Source organism: Mercenaria mercenaria, chromosome 8, assembly GCF_021730395.1.
Source record: "Mercenaria mercenaria strain notata chromosome 8, MADL_Memer_1, whole genome shotgun sequence".
Taxonomy (NCBI): domain Eukaryota; kingdom Metazoa; phylum Mollusca; class Bivalvia; order Venerida; family Veneridae; genus Mercenaria; species Mercenaria mercenaria.
The window spans coordinates 39,957,432-39,979,273 of record NC_069368.1 but is presented as its reverse complement, the minus strand read 5'-3'; the positions used below and the strand labels follow the sequence as shown (position 1 = coordinate 39,979,273).

General features: G+C 35.5%; 1 protein-coding gene across 2 annotated transcripts in view; it reads left to right on the top strand.

Annotated features, from left to right (window-relative positions):
- Positions 1-9,859: 9,859 nt before the first annotated feature.
- LOC123566552 (cotranscriptional regulator FAM172A homolog) overlaps positions 9,860-21,842 on the top strand; it is an 81,123-nt gene continuing 69,140 nt past the window's right edge. The window contains exons 1-2 of one of the 2 annotated variants that reach the window (XM_045360761.2): positions 9,860-10,016; positions 20,368-20,403. In XM_045360761.2, the coding sequence (XP_045216696.1) occupies positions 9,933-10,016; positions 20,368-20,403 (120 nt within the window). In that variant the 5' untranslated portion in view covers positions 9,860-9,932. The remainder of the gene's footprint in view (positions 10,017-20,367; positions 20,404-21,842) is intronic. The other variant, XM_045360763.2, reaches the window with a different exon arrangement.

Genomic DNA, 21,842 nt, shown 5'->3' with positions numbered 1-21,842 from the left:
AATAATTAAAAGAAGGAACAAGACCAATGTGTGCTACAATTTATCGGATATTATTAATATAACAAAATGCCCAATTTGCTACGCCCCTGTAAATATATGTGTCAGCAATTAGGACATGACCTTTGTATTGCATGAATAATCCGTGCACATTTGGGAAACATTGAGAATATTATAGTCTCTTTCTGAGGGCAGCAATGTGTCTAGTCAATTGGTTAGAATTTGACGCGAATGGTATTTTATAAGTTTTTCGACATATTTGAAGGAACTGCAAGTTTATTTAGTTCTTTAATTTGCTACTTAGATATACATTGCCATATAAATTTTATCATTACATTATCACAAGAAATGTGTGTCGTCCGTATCACGTTAGCCAGTAAATGGTGCGTGTCCATTACGTTACATACAAATAGCGTAATTGGGTTCTTTTGAATAATCTTAGCAGGCTGGGCATTTCTCCAAAGGGTATATCATCTCGACCGGGATAAATGATAAACATCGCTCGGTGTAACGGGGATAACATAGGAACAATAGAAAACACTCAAGTTTTGATAACTCTATTAAGAAAGTGCTAAAACCCATACCATCATGATAAAATACATGTATAAAAGTTCAGCTTTTTCACTAAAAGAAAACAGATAAAATTGTACACAGGTGTGTTTGTATTTGTTGATATATAGGTGAACTAAATCAATTATATAACTATATAAAATATAAATGTTAGTACTTTTCTAGAGATACTGAAACCTTTGTGTTCTTTCAGTTGTTCTTGTATTTCCCAGTTCCGGGCAAAATAATTCGACCGGGGTGATATACCCAGATCAGGCCCGCCAAGACGACACAACGAAATGTCCTAAAAAAACTGCGCGCACACCATCGAGAAGATATGAAAACCTTCTATCTTCTTGACAATAAAAGGAACGGGTATTACTTATTAAGAGGTTAAGCCTTTGTTCACATTATTTGGTTTAAAATCGCTATCGTCCTCTACATCTGTTTCACATGTAGTTGTCAGCTACTTGTGGATGTAAAGTCAATACAAGTATAGAATCCAGGAAACTGATGAAAGACTGTCAGGTAAATGGCATAAGACCGACAAAACATTGTGCAGTGCAAAATATATGATAATATTAAAAGCAATAAAAATGTCAATTTAATTTTATATGCATTAACGCTATTTAGCAAAATTAGAACAGTTTTCAGAAAACGAGAAATGTGCTTTGACAAGTTTCCCACCTATTACCACTACTTAAAAACTGCCTTTAAATTATGTTTAAACTGTTAATCTTATTTCAGACACGTCCGGAAACGTTATAAAATATATCACGAACATTTATTGGGTTATTTTCTAAAATATAACTTTGTCATTTATGTTCCATGTTAATAGTACGGAAAATCGTCACAATTTCCATTAGCAGATTAATAATTAACTTGGAGGAAAATTGTGGTGTTTGTATTTTTTTGCAATTATATCATTGTCATTATGTTTTTGTTAAATAAAATGTCCCGTTTCATGAAGCTTTTCTCCACTTAGACAGAAGAGTATACCCATTTTAACTTTCAGACAAATCTCAAGACCAGTGTAAAATTGAATGTTAAAATTTTACAGCAAAGTCATGTTGATATCAATTTTGAAGATGTGTAAAACTGGTCGAAACATTTTACTTAAAACGCACTTTTTTGAAACAAGTGATAATATTGTTTACGGAGTCAATCACGCACGCACCATAATGACTTGAACGGACTTCTCATGTTTCTACTGCATTGTTACGGTCGCTTACGCACAACCTGTAAGTTTAGATTTAATCTCTGATAAATGTGTAAGTGTGTCGACTCTTTGGCTCAGTGGTTAGAGCATTGGACTATCAATCGAGCGATCCAGGTTCGAATCCCACTACAGGCACATGGGATTGTCTGGTAAGTTGTTTATAGACCTTATCGAAACAAAGAAGCCGGTAGGTAAGCGATATAAAAGGCTTGGAGGTCCGCTTTCATATAAAATTAACTTATTGCCAGGCATTCCTTTCCCTTTAATATCAATACTATACACTTATTGACTGGCTTGTGGGTTAATTGTTCCTTCTAATCTCGGGTCATTTTTTTTTAATTTTGACCGGCAAGCCATCTATTCTCTAGTAGCCTATTGTACTCCACACTGATCTTATATTGCATCAGAAACTAATTTTCACAGGTTTATTATCAAATTTCTGACATGTTCCAGCAAACTGTATTGAATATAGACGGGATAATTAGCACAAACCCTAATAATAAAGTCTGTTGGAAGAGAACACAGCAGTAAATTCGAGGCAAATGCCGAGTGCAAAAAGAGGATTATTGTCGCGAACGTCAGTATTGTACTCATCACAGATAAATTATCTTTTTTTTTATATCATCTACCATGAAACAAATATTCACGTATCTTTATGGCATATATTAATCACACGGATAGTACGTCCTTCTGCCTGTCTGTTCGTCAACATTTTGCCTGTCCGGAACATAACTTAAAATCTTGCAACTTCAAACTTGGAGTATAAAGGTAGGTGGTCAGTGTTGGCAAGGCCATGACCACAATCGCTAAAAAAACGAAATGCATTTTCTGTACATCCGCTTCAGTTTGGATCAGTTTAAACATATTTTATTTCAGTCATTTCATGAATAACTGACATTGTCACCAACCTAGGTGAATAGCGAATTCACATAAAGACTTACGAGATTTATTTCGGTCAATGGGGCCAGGGCCGAAGTCTGGTGGGGCGGGTTTTGGTAGAGTTATTTTCTGTTGTATGTCAACGATGCCATTCATTAACAGCTAAGATAAAGCTTAGACTACCTCGATTTACATTGTGTCTATTAAAAATGTAATGTCACCTGTACAAAATGTAACTTTATAAAAAAAAGGCTTGCAAATCAGAAACAAATATTCTCTGCGTGACCCTTACATGAAGTTATCTAAATGGCCAGCTGGAAATCAGTGATGTAACCATAGGCTGGAATACCTTATCATTGACAGATCTTATAAAATCTAAATGGTCAGTATGAATGGAGACAGGTTAAATTTAAAAAGGCTGTACAGTAGTAAATAAATTTGCTATATGTTCTATATAAAATTAATAACCTTCTGAGAGCTGTAACACATAGCAAGACCCATTAAAAAAAAAGAATTACTAACCTTATGTTATTGAATGACTATGGAATATTTTCCAAACTGAACAGTATTGGGCAAAGTGATAACTTTTCTGTACCACAGATATAATTCAGGGATGTATGTTAATTTTATTAACTGAAATAGTTTCATTGATGAAACATTACGAGATTATTTCACAACAAAATATATATGCATGTGTTTCTCTAATATTCACACCTACGTTAATGTTAAATGTGTGAATATCAAAGCATAATTTTTACTAGCACGAACACGAGAAAACAGTAAACAACAATAAAAAAAAAAGAAATACATTTCAAATCCATTATTTATGGCAGGTATCAATTATTCCTAAAAACAATTAAGTTGTAGTCAACGAATTATTATTCTAAGTCACGGCATCATAAGAAATCGCTTAAACGAATTGGTTTGATTCCGCATTATTGGATATCATCTTACTTGTCTGATGTATGCAAATCATAAATTCAATTTGAAATATGAGGACGGATCACTTTAAAATTTATTGGTTTTCGTCTTATTAACACAAAAGAACATTTTTATCATCCATATATCTCATGTACATGATTAACAATAAATGGTAGGAAATGAGAAAAACAATTTTAAAATAAAGGAAAAAAAACAGGGTAAAGCAAGAATCAGACATAAAACTTTATTGATCAGTAATGCAAAGTCTTCAAAACGCATTAAAACCTCCATAAACAGATAAAGGGTTACAGAACTTACTACAACTGATGCAGCTGACAAAAAAATAGAGGACGAGAAAGACAACTGAACATTAGGTAATACTCTATAATCACTGGACGATTAAACAGCAGAGGCACAAGTCATGTGTTAAACAGTTGTTTACAAGAGTGCAAGAATGTCACAATATACGCCCGTCACAACAAATTTCTTTACTCTAGCACCTGTATTTGCAAATGGAATTTTAACTTTGTGGTTGTTTAGTAATATAAGTGTTTTGTTTCTAAGTCCACAAAAACTTCTTACAGGTAGAGATACCTTAAATACACCTTTAAATTGGAAAGACATCTATGTTGTACACAGAAAGTGGTCTTGGTTTTTCCTACGGTCAATTATAAAAAAGTTACAATATAAGTTATTTATAGACAACTAAGGGAAGTTATCTTAAAAAAAAAATAAAAATAAAAAAAAAATTGTAAGTCCTCACAAAATCTTTACCAGGTAGAGACTGGTCAAATACACTCAAAATTGGATGTAGCATGCTATTGTACTACAGAAAAGTGGTCTCGATTTTCCTATGACTAGTAATGAAAGTTACAATATAAGCTATTATGTAACAACAAAGGGAAGTAATTCGAAAGAAGGGAACTGCGCACGACACTTCGTCTCATGATGGTGTATAATTGTGTCAAGTTACATCAAAATCCCTCCATGCATGAAGAAGAAATGCTTCGGACAAAGTCATTCTTGTATCTGACCTTTGGCCTCTAAGTGTGACCTTGACCTTAGACCTAGGGACCTGGTTCTTGCGCATGACACTAAGTCTCGTGGTGGTGAACATTTGTGCCAAGTTATATCAAAATCCCTCTATGCATGAAGAAGACATGCTCCGGACAAGGTTTTCATTTTTGTATTCTTTGACCTCTAAGTGTGACCTTGACCTTAGACCTAGAGACCTGGTTCTTGCGCATGACACTCCGCCTCATGGTGATGAATATTTGTGCCAAGTTATATCAAAATCCCTCTATGCATGAAGAAGAAATGCTCCGGACAAAGTTTTCATTCTTGTATCATTTGACCTCTAAGTGTGACCTTGACCTTAGACCTAGGGACCTGGTTCTTGCGCATGACACTCCTTCTCATGATGATGAACAATTGTGCCAACTTTCATCAAAATCCCTCTATGCATGAAGAAGACATGCTCCGGACAAAGTCATTCTTGAATTTGACCTTTGACCTCTAAGTGTGACCTTGACCTTAGACCTAGGGACCTGGTTCTTGCGCATGACACTCCGTCTCATGATGGTGAACAACTGTGCCAAGTTTCATCAAAATCCCTTTATGCATGTAGAAGATATGCTCCGGACAAGGTCTGTGGACGCCGCCCGCCCGCCCGCCAGGGGCGTTCCCATAATACGTCCCGTTTTTCAAACGGGCGTATAAAAATGAGAGAGAGAAAAAACTCACGAAATGCAAGGTTAAAAGAATGAAAGACTGTAGTGCTCTGGTTAAAAAACAAAAGAATTTCCTTAGATAAGAGGCTGGGGCTGGACCCTCGTTGTTTGAGAAGGTATTCCACAGACGAATGTTCTCGGAAAGAAAGAATTTGAGAACATGTAATATTGTGAGCGTGAATGTGGAGTTAGATAGTTTATGCTCCTGGTAGGAGTGGTGACAGTAATCAATAAAATCTATAAAAAGATCATTTGGAAGCATAGAACGCAACCAAGCAAAATAATTGCAGACTTGGTTTGATTGAGTCTGTTCATGAGAGGTAATGGAAGTGCAACACCTCTCACGCCCCCTAGCACCGGCTTAAGCGGAACTCTATTACCCCTATGAATGTGTTGTTTTTCTGACTTTGAGATACCGTACACATGTTTGGTGTTTCAACCTTTTAACTCCAATGCCGACGATCCTGTTGTAGAAATATGTATGTATAAATTTTGTTACAAATTCTGTTCTGAATTTTGGCACCTATGTTCTGAATTTTGACGCCCCAATGCTTTATGACAAAGATGGTGAAATACTAAAAGTAAGCTACCAGTAAGTGCTAGAGATCTTAAAATAACTTTTTTACTGATGTTCAAAGAACACATTTATGCTGTTGTTTGTCGGTTGCAGAACAATATTATACATACAGCATATGGTCCACAGTAAAGGCCACAATAAGTATTAGATGTACACGTTACCTCAGAATTCCAGATGCAATATTTAAAAAGTGTGCCATGATATTTTGATATTTTCTACTTTAATTTGATTATTGTTTGCCATGTTCTCCGCTGAAGAAGCAGAGAATGTTATTTGTTTTGTAGGCAATATTTTTTTTTATATGGGCTGACCAATATAGATCTTTTGAGATTGTCATCCTAATGTATTAAGCGGCATCCTTGCTTTTTGATTCTGTGCCATGTAGAATGTAAGGTGAAATGATAAGGGTTCTTTTTCCTAGTTATTTGCAACACATCAAACTTAACGGGATTGAATTCCTTGTACCGGTTCTGCTCCCAATGTCCAAGAGCATACAGATAAATTTGTAAGGTTTGGGAGTCCGATGAAAAGTTCATTGTGAGATTAACTATTGTACCATCTGCAGACAGCCTGGCTTTGCTTTTTTATGGAGTCAGGAAGATCATTGAAATAGAAGAGAAAGAGACAAGGGCCGATAACGGAGCTTTGGTGAACCCCAGTCAGGACAGGGAGAGTGTCTGAAGAGCAGTCATTTACTATAACTTGCTAAGTGCGGTCCTTTAAGAATAACTTAGTCCATCGTGATTCCAAAGGATGAACATCGAAAAAAAATGTGTGTCATTGATTAAACCAGAGCAGAGTTTGTTAGATCCTATGTATGGAACAAGCTATATGGTTGCAAGTAAACACACGATGCACGACCATTATTGCTTTTTTTGCGTCTTTTTAAAGCTCTCTTATAATGTACTTAGTATACTTTAAGGTCATACTTATTAAATTTGGAGACATATAGTCTGCGATCAGTTAGTGAAACGATTTTGCACCAAACAGCAAATGTTCGTAATAAATTGGATCATATAAAAGACAACTTTTCAGACTTCTTCAACGACATTTTGAATTACAAAACTAGAAGAAACATGTCGAGCTTTTTGTTTCATACTTCAAGGCGTCGTCAAACTATATGTAGTCCATCTAGTGTAGTCACTATCAGACAACTTATGTTTTTAAGTTAGACGTGCCTCGCGTCAAGATGTCAAACAAAACGCAAAAACCAATAAACTCGAGAAAATAATCGGACAGAATCACTTATAGTTGAGAAACATATAACTAATTAAAGATAAGAAAAACATAAGCAGAAACATGCGCAAGATTTTTAATCCCCCGCCTCGAGTGGTGGTGTTGGTGGTGGTGGTGGAGGGGGGGTATAGGAACGGTCTCCATCCGCCCGTCCGCCCGTCCGTCCTTCCGTTTGTCCGTCCGTCCGTAACATTTTGTGTCCGCCCTGTATCTCCTAAACCCCTTGAAGGATTTTTCATGAAACTTTGGTCAAATGATCACCTCATCAAGACGATGTGCAGAATTTATAAGTCACCCATGTCGGCTGAAGGTCAAGGTCACAACTCAAGATCAAATGTTTGAGCCTTCCATTTCGTGTCCGCTCTGTATCTCCTAAACCCCTTGAAGGATAATCATGAAATTTTGGTCAAATGATTACCTCATCAAAAAAAATGTGCAGAAACCATGAGTTAGCCATGACGACTCAAGGGCAAGGTCACAATTCGAGGTCAAAGGTTTGAGTCTTCCATTTCGTGTCCGCTCTGTATCTCCTTAACCCCTTGGAGGATATTCATGAAACTTGGGTAAAATGATCACCTCATCATGACGATGTGCAGAACTTATCAGTCAGTCATGGCGGCTTAAGGTCAAAGTCACAATTCGATGTCAAATGTTTGAGCCTTCCATTTCGTGTCCGCTCTATATCTCCTAAACCCCTTGAAGGATTTTCATGAAACTTGGATCAAATGATCACTTCATCAAGACGATGTGCAGAACTCATGAGTCACCCATGTCAGCTCAAGGCCAAGGTCACAATTCGAGGTGAAAGGTCTGAGCCTTCCATTTTGTGTCCGCTCTATATCTCCTAAACCCCTTGAAGGATTTACATGACACTTGGGTCAAATAATCACCTTATCAAGACAATGTGCAGAACTTATCAGTCAGTCATATCTCCTAAACCCCTTGACAGATTTTCATGAAACTTGGGTCAAATGATCACCTCATCATGACAATGTGCAGAAGTTATAAGTCACCCATGTCGGCTCAAGGTCAATGTCACAACTCTGGGTCAAAGGTTTGATCCTTCCATTTCGTGTGTCCGCTCTGTATCTCCTAAACCCCTTGAAGGATAATCATGAAACTTGGGTCAATTGATCACCCCATCAAGACAATGTGCAGAACTTATAAGTCAGCCATGTCGGCTCAAGGCTAAGGTCACAATTCGAGGTCAAAGGCTTGAGCCTACAATTTTGTGTCTGCTCTATATCTCCTAAACCCCTTAAAGGATTTTCATGAAACTTGGGTCAAATGATCACTACATCAAGATAATGTGTAGAACTTATTAGTCAGCCATGCTGGCTTAATGTCAAGGTCACAAGTCAAGGTCAAAGGTATGAGCCTTCCATTTTGTGTCTGCTCTGTATCGTATCTCCTAAACCCCTTGAAGGATATTCATGAAATTTGGGTCAAATGATCACCTCATCAAGACAATGTGCAGAACTTATGACTCACTCATGTCGGTTCATGGTCAAGGTCACAACTTTGGGTCAAATGTTTGAGCCTTCCATTTTGTTTCTGCTCTACATCTCCTGAATCCCTTGAAGGAATTTCAATAAACTAAGTTCAAATGATCACCTCATCAAGACGATGTGCAGAACTCACGAGTCAACCATGTCAGTTTAAGGTCAAGGTCACAACTCAGGGTCAAAGGTTTGAGCCTTCCATTTTGTGTCCGCTCTGTATCTCCTCAGCCCCTTGAAGGATTTTCATGAAACTTTGGTCAGTTGATCACCTCAACAAAGCGATGTGCAGAACTCATGAGTCAGCCACGTTGGCTCAAGGTCAAGATCAAAGGTATGAGACTTCCATTTTATGTCTGCTCTATATCTCCTAAACCCCTTGAAGGATTTTAATATGACTCGTCTGTAATATTCCCCTTATCAAGACAATGTGCAGAACTCCAAATTCACCTACTGCTAGCTTAAGGTCAAGGTCACAACTCGAATGTTTAATGCTTCCACCCAATACCATCAACCCTTTCACTATCCATAACAGCGGCGGGGGATATAGCTGTCTTTCAGACTGCCTTGTTACAATAAATCTGCAAAACTTTCGATAACAGAGAAAGCACATGTTTTATCCTCTGAAAAAGTGTGACCGTGATAAGGCTTTCATTTTTAAATGGCATTAATACAGCTTTTCAAGCGCTATCATAATTTGGTTGCAGTAGACTGTTTATCAAACCGTTATAAAAAATATTCCTTTGCCGTTCATTTGTGTTGTAGCGTGTTGTTAAATTACACATTTATGTTAACTAGTGATCCGTTACCTCATTTGCATGTGAAATTGGAACATGGTTTTGATGGTGTTTATTGGAGTAACAACTCGATGTGGAACTTATGGTTCTGGTGGGGTTTATCGACAGTGTTTAGTTTTTTTTGTATGGGATGGTAGTAATAGGAGTGAAAATGAGATAATTCTGTTCATTAAATGCAAATATATTCGCTGGTTCACTTTCCTATGCAATTTAGTGATCTGGTGGTTCCAAACCTGTCAAGTAGCCATACGGAAGTAGCCGTTGGAGTTAACAGTAACTTAGCTCCTATAGTCTGCAACTCAGGTGACCTTCAGCAAAGGTGGAAAACTTAGGGTTCCCAAAGTACAAGTTTGCTAACTAACCAAAACTGACATAAAAGTCGGTAAATTGCTATAACCGGCATGGATACGGGGAATATACAACATGCGATAGTATGGTAGCTGTTTTAACAAAAACTTCCTGGTCTGTGTCACTGGACGATTGCGGGAAAAACCCAAAAATCATTTTGTCAACTTTTACGCATCGCGTATGTGTTTCAGTAAATTTTTAACATATATCTACACGTTGTCATTAGTTTTTACCCTTACAGAACAGTTCAGCGGACACTCCCAGGTAACTACACAGTTAATATGCCCTTTTCTTGTTATTCCGAGCCCCTTAATTGGTATTTCAGTGACAAGTAATACTAATAGATTTAAGATTCAAGAGTTTTTGATGTATTGTTTGATACTCCAACATCTAAATCTAAAACAATTCCCATGAAGAAGAATTCCAAGGGTTGTTGTCAATGAATAAAAAATCCAGGCTTTCACATGATACCCCGCTGAAATAGTCCAAATAATAGGACGTGGTTCGGGACAGCGTGATAACTTTTTTGACTGTTGCTGTCTCCGTGACGCCCAAATTATTCTGCATATTTCTGTTAAGAAATCCCCGATTAAAATCCGTTGGGAACGTTTTATAGGACATGCCTTGCTGACATTTTATGAATGTATATTTTGTGTTTTATTTCTGTAATTTAGTGTTTTATTATACTTATTTAAAAACTCAATTTCATGTGTGTTGTCGCGTTTAAAGGTACATTCTTTAACGACCATATTTCCAATTTGCCTCGGGCTTAATAACAAATTTGTATCATTTATATGATAATTTTAAGTGTAGATGCGTATGTAATAAAATATTATTAGATTTGCATTGACAAATATGCACTTGTTCTTTCGCGGAATAATATTGTGCTGCTAAAGTTGCCCAATATTTCCGCTGCAGAACTCATGCATATTTCTCAATACAAATCTAATAACTTATAAATAGCGGCAGTCTGCTGTTATTGAAACCAGTGTCAGGGTAGATATCTCCTTGCACCTGTCACATCATATTTTCGAAGATTTAAGTCTCTTATTTAAAATCATGGATTAAATTCAACTCATATGAAGTTTCTACATGAATGTTAATGTTTAATTTTTTAAAGCAAGTAAGTCTGACCAGTATATTATGACTTTTTTTAAGTCTTTTTTTTCCTAACAGTAAATTCAGATACGGGTAAGGCTTAGAGGGATGACAACTATAAAATATCAGATCATAAAATAAGTCATCCGGATAAGCCAAATGAGTAAGGCTGCCACTGATACAGTCATCCAACCGTGTTTTCAAGTCAAAATGTCCCCTAGTCAAAACACCCCACATTTTGGTAAAACCCCCATTTGATTTAGAATGTTGTCAAAACACCCCCCTATAAAACACCCCCTATTTTGTTTTATATAGAAATTTATATATATATTAATTTTTATTTCAATTCTGTATCTTAATCTTTTGTATTAAATATTTTTAAGTCGTATATTACGCAAAATCACAAAATCAATATTATTTACACCTAAATTGGAGTAATCAACACCTTTACACTGTACATGTACATAGCTGTTCATTAATTGAGCTGTATATTAAGGCTATGTACTAGTACCAGTGTGATAAACCCATTAATCACCTATTAAAATGTGTGAACATTTGAGAAAGGATTATCTTTTTTTCTCAGCTCAATCTCAGTTCAACTCAAAATGGTTTATTGCATTAAACATACAAATATATGCTTATAGCAAAAACATGTATATAGATGGAAGACATGAATCTACAATCAACATTTGCTGCAAATTTAATTATACAGATACAAATATAAATTGATAGTGAGATACAAATATTGATACACATTCAATAACTATAAAAGAACTCTAAATGCCAGCAGAACAATATCCATCATTTCAAAAAAATTTGTCATGTGTAAAATAAAGATACATATTTTGTTTCTTTTAAATCTTCATCATGTATAAAATATCTTAAATTTGTTTATAGTCAATATAATAATACAATATTACATATAATAATACAAAATAACAATTTCCACTGTCCAGTACATGAATCAACTGGAACATTATATAGTAATTTTCAAAAGCTATCCTTAAAGATATTTTATTTTTCTCAAGAAATTCGTTTCTTATTTGAAAGACAAAAAACAGTGACTTTACAAAATATCTTTTATAGAAAATATCAAATTTTTATTACTATATGTGCAACCAGGATCTGCGTCAAACTTAAGAAGTATGTACTAACATTGAGAGTTATCATTTTGTTTAAGTATATCAGGCATTATCTGATATATTTGTCGTCTGCTATTTTTATCAATCAACAAATTTGATAGTTTGTCAACAGCATTATATTTAACTTTATATGTTTTAAATGAAAGATATACAGACTGAGAAGTAATCAACGTAAATAAACGTAATAAACGTTAGGAGTAATGGGTAGTCACATATTCGCGGCAACCAAAATTTTGTAACAATTTGTTCCCGAAACCATGACATCTTCTAAAGTAATCATGTAGATCTACTGGCAGCGTTTTCCCTCGGAAATTTTGATAGGGGGTCATTATGACCCCTTCATGTTTGACCTTGGGTGTCATTTTCAATTTCAAGGGGTCATTTTTTTTTAAGTTACAAAAATGAATAAAATGGTAGATGCAATCTATAATATTTATAAATATATTGTTTTTAAAAAAATCCAATAGAAAAGACTGTTGTTTTTTTTTTAAGTTAACTTGCAATGCACTGTTTAGAACAAAAAGAAAAGACGTACATGCAACATCTATAACTTTATTGATGTAAAGTAACTTTTATATGTAAGTTCAACAGTACCATTAGATGCTATTATCAGTTTTATCTTCTGACTTCAGTCATAACAATTATAAACATACATTCAGTTCCACAGTTTTCAAATGTATATTGTCTGAAGTTTACAAATGAGTCTGACATTAATACTTAATATCAGTGGTCATAATAAAATTTACTATAAGATTTTATTTCTGTCTTTCTTTTAAACTGCCAAATGCTCTAGCAGCCATAAAAAAGTCCATTTCTTCTGGACCATTCAGTCTAATAACAAGAAGTCTATAAAGCCTATCAGGATTCAACCTATTTCTTAACTTTGTTTTCAAAATGTTTTGCTGTGAAAATCCCCTTTCACATGGAGCACTTGAGACAGGAATTATCAGAGCTATAGATGCAAGTAACACCAAGTCTGGGTAAATGTCTTGATATTCACACAGTATCATCCTGGTAAAATTGTCAAAAGTGCCATAGTCATCCTTATGGGTACTACAAAATGTTTAAATTGGAGGAAATGAGCTTTACATCTATCAACATCAACAATATCTGAATAAAATTCACATAATTTATCCAGCTGGTCATTTCCATATGTAAGCAAGTTCATCTGGTTACCTGGATACCTTTTAGGGTTGAATACAATATCAAAACACTCAAGAATATGTAAATCATCCTTTGGAAACCTGTTTTCAAGATTTTCAATAAGTCTATCAAGGTACTGATTTCTTACACTGTCAAATCTTCTCCTTAAGTTTTCATTATCTTGAATTTGAACATCTTTGTACTTAACATCAGACCCAGGATCATTATTATCTAGCACTTGCAAAACCTGATCAACAGTGGTAGAACCATGCCTCATAGTGCTTATTGTGTTTATAGTTGAATCTACATTGTGCCTCACTGATGCTAAATTAATTTTTGAAAAGTAAGACTTAATATACCTATAACAGAAAGAACATCAATAAGCAGTGCAGTGATAAGCAAAAAAAGAGAAGTAGCAAAGAATTTCCAGAGTCCAGCAGCTTTGCCTGTTTTATCTTTATCATCTTCAAGAGTAAGGACAATGGCATCAAAATGTTTATAAATCATTTTAACGGCACTCTCTACTGACAACCAACGTACAGAGGTTCCTTCAGGAATTTGCCTAACTTCTCCATGGAGAAGAGTTTGCAACTCCCTTAGTTTATCGTAACGAACCTGAGAGTCTGAAAAAAATTTATAAATTAACTGAATATAGCGCCTGTATTCTTCCATATACTGGATGCCATTACCAGCTTGGGAGGCAGCAAGATTAAGTCTGTGTGCAACACAGTGAACTTGCACTAATTTATCATTTTTGTCCTTCAGCTTCACACCAAGTCCATTCAGCCGTCCAACCATAACTGCTGCACCGTCAGTTCCTAATCCCATCATTTTAGAATAGTCATTATTAGTAATAATACCACAATCTTCAAGAAAATTACAAAGAGCTGTTTTAATACCTTCTGCAGTGCAGTCTGTAACACGTTTATTCCCAGTGTAAGATACAAACACTTCACTATCTTTAATATACCTAATATAAATCACAAGTTTTTTCTCAACTGAAATGTCGCAAGTTTTGTCCAGCATTATACCAAAGTAAGGGCTTTCTTGAATGTTATCAAAAGTACTTTTCTCAATCTGTTCAGCCAAAACTGACTCCATCTCACACACAACTTCTGGCTTTTTGTAATAGTCATCCACAAAATTACAACCATTATCCTTTTGAAGTTTCATAAGTGGTTCAAAATTTCTAGCAGAAATTCCATTTTTTGCCATACAATAAACAGTACGTAATTGTGTTACATGACACTGAGTTTTTTCAGAACTATTCATCAACTTGTCCTTTTCAATTTCGGCCTTTTTTATACTTTTTTTTGAAATCAGACAGTAATTTTATCGCTTTTAGTGCATCTGAATGGCTGAGGGAACTTTGGTGGCATGTTAATGTGGTATTTCGGAAATTTTCACAACCCGACACGAAAGGATTGTTTTGACGTGAACTTATACATGACCTGCATTTCATTTTCCCATTTTCTACATACAACCAGTCATATTTGGATAACCATTTTTCACAAAAACCTCGTGGTGTGCAAACTTTTTTAGCGACGTTAACATTTTCGGACGGGGAAGAGGCAGTTTCTCTTGTGGGGTTTTCCTCGCGTGCAGATGACACATAGGACGTCATTTTTACTTGATGCGCCATTTTGTTGAATGGTTTACCGATTAAAATAACGTCGATGTTTATCTGATAATTAAACCTAGAGCGCAGTCTACCTTTACTACTTCGTACTTAAGTGCGAATCAGTATTACTGACAATATTGGGTACGAAATTTTGCGTCGCTGAAATTTCGGCCGGTTGTTGAGTTGCACCACCAATGACGCGCTCAGAAATATTTTGGGGGTCATTTTGAAAATCAGTGTGCTAAAACGCACAAAAATGTGCGTCAAGGAAAACCCTGTACTGGTTAAGAAATTCGAAAGTTATAGCTGTTTTTCGAATTTTTCGGGCTCTCTGATCTCCGATTTCAACTGTAGTTATTACTCTTTTTAGCGCATCTGATTTTTTGAAAAAAAATGATGAGTTATTGTCATCACTTGAGCGGTTGTCGGCGTTGGCGTCGGCGTTGCCTGGTTAAGTTTTATGTTTAGGTCAGCTTTTCTCCTAAACTATCAAAGCTATTGCTTTGAAACTTGGAATACTTGTTCACCATCATAAGCTGACCCTGTATAGCAAGAAACATAACTCCATCTTGCTTTTTGCAAGATTTATGGCCCCTTTTATACTTAGAAAATATCAGATTTCTTGGTTAAGTTTTATGTTTAGGTCAACTTTTCTCCTAAACTATCAAAGCTATTGCTTTGAAACTTGGAATACTTGTTCACCATCATAAGCAGACCCTGTACATCAAGAAACATAACTCCATCTTGCTTTTTGCAAGAATTATTGCCCCTTTTGGACTTAGAAAATCAGTTTTCTTGGTTAAGTTTTATGTTTAGGTCAGCTTTTATCCTAAACTATCAAAGCTATTGCTTTAAAACTTGCAACACTTGTTCACCATCATAAGCTGACCCTATACAACAAGAAACATAACTCCATCCTGCTTTTTGCAAGATTTATGGCCCCTTTTGGACTTAGAAAATATCAGATTTCTTGGTTAAGTTTTATGTTTAGGTCAACTTTTTCTCTTAAACTATCAAAGCTATTGCTTTGAAACTTGCAACACTTGTTCACCATCATAAGCTGACCCTGTACAGCAAGCAACATAACTCCATCCTGCTTTTTGCAATAATTTTTGCCCCTTTTGGACTTAGAAAATCATTTTCTTGGTTGAGTATTATGTTTAAGTCAACTTTTCTCATAAACTATCAAAGCTATTGCTTTAAAACTTGCAACAGTTTTTCACCATCATAAGTGGACACTGTACATCAAGAAACATAACTCTATCCTGCTTTTTGCAAAAATGATGGCCCTTTTTAGACTTAGAAAATCATGGGTAGGACAATATTTCTATTACACAAAAAAAATCAGATGAGCGTCAGCACCCGCAAGGCGGTGCTCGTGTTTGAGTTATTGTCATCACTTGATTGGCGTTGGCGTTGCCTGGTTAAATTTTATGTTTAGGTCAGCTTTTCTCCTAAACTATCAAAGCTATTGCTTTGAAACTTGCAACAGTTGTTCACCATCAATAGCAGACCCTGTACAAGAAGAAACATAACTCCATCCTGCTTTTTGCAAGAATTATGGCCCCTTTTGGACTTAGAAAATATCAGATTTCTTGGTTAAGTTTTATGTTTATTGTCATCACTTGATCGGCGTCGGGTCTTAAACTATCAAAGCTATTGCTTTGAAACTTGTAACACTTGTTCACCATCATAAGCTGACTCAGTTCAGCAAGAAACATAACTCCATCCTGCTTTTTTGCAAGAATTATGGCCCCTTTTGGACTTAGAAAATATCAGATTTCTTGGTTAAGTTTTATGTTTAGGTCAGCTTTTCTCCTAAACTATCAAAGCTATTGCTTTGAAACTTGTAACACTTGTTCACCATCATAAGCCGACTCTGTACAGCAAGAAACATAACTCCATCCTGCTTTTTGCAAGAATTATGGCCCTTTTGGTCTTTGAAAATATCAGATTTCTTGGTTGAGTTTTGTATTAATGTCAACTTTTCTCCTGAAAGGTCAAAGCTATTGCTTTAAAACTCAGAGCAGTTATTTGCCATTAAAAGCTGACTCTGCACAATAAGTACCGTAACTCTACATTGCTTTTTGCAATAATTATGCCCCTTTTGGACTTAGAAAATTGTGGGTAGGACAATATTTCTATTATACAGAGACAAAAAATCAGATGAGCGTCTGCACCCGCAAGGCGGTGCTCTTGTTGTCTTTTGTTGTCGTTTACTGCAATCACATTAACTGCAAACAATTAGCAGCAAATTCAGCGGCGTCAACCTGAAATTGAGTGATCATCTCGCTGTGCATGCCTCCCGTTGACACTCTGTGTATTGCGTATTGCGTATTGTGTTTACAGACTTTACATAACCGAGACATATAATCTTGGTGCACTTTATTGCCGAATATGTTTTTCTTCCATCTAATTTTAGGGCGACTGGACTTCGCTTTTCTTGGCGGGAAGGGCGAATTGAAATATTTTAAGGTGATGTTATCGCTCAGCTTCGTCCAAAACGCAGTCCCTGATTTAATAATCATATAACAATGTATAAACTATACCATGACATTCTAAACTATGTTAATAACATCCTTCTCTAAACTGATGACATGTAAAAAACATTGATCATCAGTATATATACAAGTATTTTACAAAGCTTATTTGAAACAATATACATACACATATTTTTATCAAGGGGGTGTTTTGACTAGGTAAATTTTTATAGGGGGGTGTTTTTACCCAAAAAGGGGGATTTTTTGACCCAAATGGGGGGTGTTTTAACTAGGAGACGTTTTGATTAACATCCGAAACAGCCAGATGCTTTCTTGTTGAACCATGTGACCCGTAACAATTAAACAGTTTCTGGACTATAACTTGAGAATGCTTGGGCCTAGGATCATGAAACATAATAGGAATGTTGATCATGACCAGCAGATGACCCCTATTGATTTTGAGGTCAGTAGGTCAAAGGTCAAGGTCACATTGACCCAGAACAGTAGAACTTTGTTTTGCCAAATAACTAGAGAATGCTTTGGTCTGAAGTCACATTTGATACAGAGTTTACTTATGACTGGTAAATGACCCATAATAATTATTGTTGAGCTCGCTTGCAGTGAGCTTGACTTATACGGCACTTTTGGCGGTTCGGTGTATGTGCGTCCGTCTGTGCTTCCGTCCGTCCATCCAATTTTGTCCGGACGATAACTTTGACATGCATGGACCAATATTGTTTATATTTGGAAGAATGTTAACCTCAGTGAGAAAGAGTGTCATGCTCAAACCCCATGTTACTATCTCAAAGGTCAAGGTTGCAACTGGAGGTCAAAGGTCAAATTGAAGTTTGTCCGGACCATTTCTTCCTAATGCATGGTGGGATTTTGATTTTAATTGGCATGAATGTTCACCATTATGAGACAGAGTGTCATGCGCAAGAACCAGGTCCTTAGATCTAAGATCAAGGTCACATTTAGAGGTCAAAGGTCAGATACAAAAATGACTTTGTCCCAGAGCATTTCTTTTTCATGCATAGAGGGATTTTGATGTAACTTGGCACAATTGTTCACCATCATGAGACAAAGTGTCATGTGCAAGAACCTAGAATTACTTCCTTTTGTTGTTACTATAAATAGCTTATCTTGTAACTTTTTTATGCCCCCGGCATCTACTGATGCGGGAGGCATATAGTGATTGTCCTGTCTGTCCGTTCGTCCGGCCTGTACGTAAGAGGTTAACCAATTTGGACACGTCTATCATCAATACCCCTAACTAGAATGACTTGATACTAATGCAGATGTTTCCTGTGACCATTCCTCATCTTCAGACATCACCTGACCTCAGTTTGACCTTGACCTTGAACTTGACCTTGTTTTGGACTTAGGCTGCTTTGTATCGACAAGGATGCCACCGGGGGCATCAAGCGTTTATTGAATGCAGCTCCTTGTTATTACTGGTTGTAAGGAAAAGTCAAGACCACTTTTCTGTAGTACAACATGCATGTTACATCCAATTTTAAGGTATATTATGACCTATCTCTACTGTGAAGGATTTTTGTGTGGGCTTAAGAGTGTCGTGTGGAACTCCCAGTCCTTATGACAGCTGGCGGGCTCGTCATGTTGTCCATGGGCATCTAGTCTAGTTATTGATTTGAGGTCAGTATGTCAAACATCCAGTACACAGTGACCAAATCATTTCTGTTCCTTGTACAATTACTGAATACATCAAGGGGTGCATTTCGTGTTCTACGAGCACTTGTTAAAATTAGATGAAGTTTTAACTTAAAATAGAATTATAAGAAATCTCTGTATATGGAAGCTCCCTGGGAAAAAGGTCTTAAGAAATAATCTGTTGGTTGGCACACAGGGTTTTGGTGAACTTTTTTTGGTCAATAGTGTTGCTATATGTGAGACAGGGCAAACATTAAATCATAAAATAAACAAACGTTTTTGTAAACATTGACGGTTCCAAACTGAAGGGGATCCATGCTAAAAAATAATGACAAAATACAATGCTTATAGCATATCCATAACCCGGACCAACCTATAAACCGGGCCAGTTTATTTTATAAGTACAACAACACGGTTGACCCATTTAAACAAATAGTATAGGCCGACCACGTTTTTTGAGCCGTGACTAATTTATGCAGGACAGCTTATTTGCCAAAAAAGGGTAGGAACATATATATCATGTAATACATAGTAAAGCGGTATTAGTTATCGATGAATGTAAACGAATGCCTGGTCTAAAGGATATAAATTGAAATAAAAGTAGCAATATATATTAAAAATATAGAAACAATGAAAAAAGTAAGTCAAACATTATTATTAAAATATATAAAACAGTTTTTAAAAAGAGTCTTCAAAGATTTTTGACTAAAATAAAATAAAAATAATGTATACTAGAGAAAAAATACGGCCGTAATCTTGGCTTGAACTCGCACCTCACGGTTTGTAATCATTACGCTCTACCAACTGTGCCAGAGATATAATCAAGTTCATGTTAAACAAAACATACATATCAACTTACTTTATAGAGATTTTTCAGCCAGGTATGGACCGAATATCGATATAAACCAATCGAAAAATGTATCATTCCGTCACGGCTCAAAACACGCAGTTTAACTATACCCAGTTACTTTACAAAGTGTGCCAGTTGCCAGTATGGTCTGTCTATACAAAGGAACACCCATTAGTGCCTCATTAGTGACATAGTTGATTTCATACTGTGTACAGTGCCCTGCCTCTCATTTTATATATAGTTATTATTTAAAAGCAGATTATCTTTAATGTGATACTGATAGTGAGATACAAATATTGATACACATTCCATTACTATAAAATAACTCTCAGTGCCAGCAGAACAATATCCACCATTTCAAGAAAATTTGTCATGTGTAAAATAAAGATACATATTTTGTTTCTTATAAATCTTTATCAATGGAAATGAAAAAAATATAAAGTAGAATGTTCATTAATCTTACAGCTATGAAAAAATGCACACTGTATAGCAAAAAGTTTGGAACAAATAGAATCATAAAGAAGTTTGAAAACGAATATGTTCCTGTTTAACTGCACTTTTATGTTTTATTTTGTTTATTATTTATGATTTTAATTTTGTGATATAACAGATTGTCACGATGGGAGGAGCATTTTCATGGATACAGGTATTATTGAACAGGAATAACAAGGCTGACAATATATAACTCTGATCTAATCTACAACTGTATCTGTTTCTATTGCATAATAATGAAATATTATATTGCTACTCTCTAGTACAAGCTTTCCAGTTTCCAGAGGTTTGCTTAGCTTCTTAAAATGACATGCCTCCAGATAACATTAAAATACTAGATATTGAAAATGATAAATGAGTGTTGTTTTATGTAGATATTTCAATTTGTGTCATAATTTAAATTATAAAATAAAGCTAAATTCTTTGTATTTTGCATCTAATTTCGGTAGTGTGGCTAATGCTTTTGGGAGTTTTCTATATAATTATTTTATTGATAAAAAAGAGTGTTTTTATTGATTAAATGTTCTTAAAATGCACGGAATCACTTTACTTTTATATTGCAATAACTAACCAAAGAAAGCATTTTCTAAATTTCAAAAATTTGGTATAAATCTTGAGGCATGCAGCTTTAGGGTCAGATATTAGATTATAAAAACAACCTGTATTCAGGGTTATCTGAGTAACTGTAATTTAGTAGAGCCCCAGCCTAAACCATTTTATTTTCATCCCTCATCAAAAGCAGAAGAGTATAGGTTTGGCATTAAGAATTAGAAATTGCAACCAAACTTGGTACATGTATAATAGTGAGCTGTCTTGGAGGCCAAAAGCCATTGCATTTAGGTCAAGGTTTTGGACAGTGTTACAAAAGTAGAAAAGGGTATTTTTAGATAGTTACTTCGGTTAGGATAGTATGTATCACACTTAGGGATGTTGGTCACACAAAGAAATGATTTCTGAGCAGCTATATAATGGATTTCAGAGCAAAGTATAATTGATTTCAGGTCAAGGTCATGTACTTAAAATTCAAAATGTGTTTTACTCAACGACTTCTGTTAGAAACTATTTATTTTTACTAAAAATAAGTACCAGTAAGCTGTTTCATAATAAACTGACATGAAGCGCTTTTAATAAGCAAAGTATGGCATTTGGAGTATGAAAGTTTTATCCTGCTTGGCGGGGGATACCTTTCACTGAATTTACTTGAATGTTCTTTCTGGCCATATGTATGATGATGCCCCAAACAGCGCTGAAAGGAAAAGCACAAACTGTACAATAACTGACTCACTTACTGTTATTTTTGTTGGGGTGAAATTCCATACTTCAGTTGTAGGCTATTAATAACCGAAGTAAACACAAAAGGTTGCATCAGGTAGTCTTGTGGCAGACATTTCTTATGTTTAAAATGATATTAAGATCTGTTAATTTCTTTTTGAACTTATTAGTGACTATCGGGTTGTGGTTAGAACCAGCTTAACAATGCACTAGCTTCGAAAACTTGTATCACAGATGTGTCAGCTACAGTGTTGGCTTTTTTCCCTTTTTCTTAAATGGATTTAATTAACAATAATTGTGAGAGCTATTTTTGTTGATTTA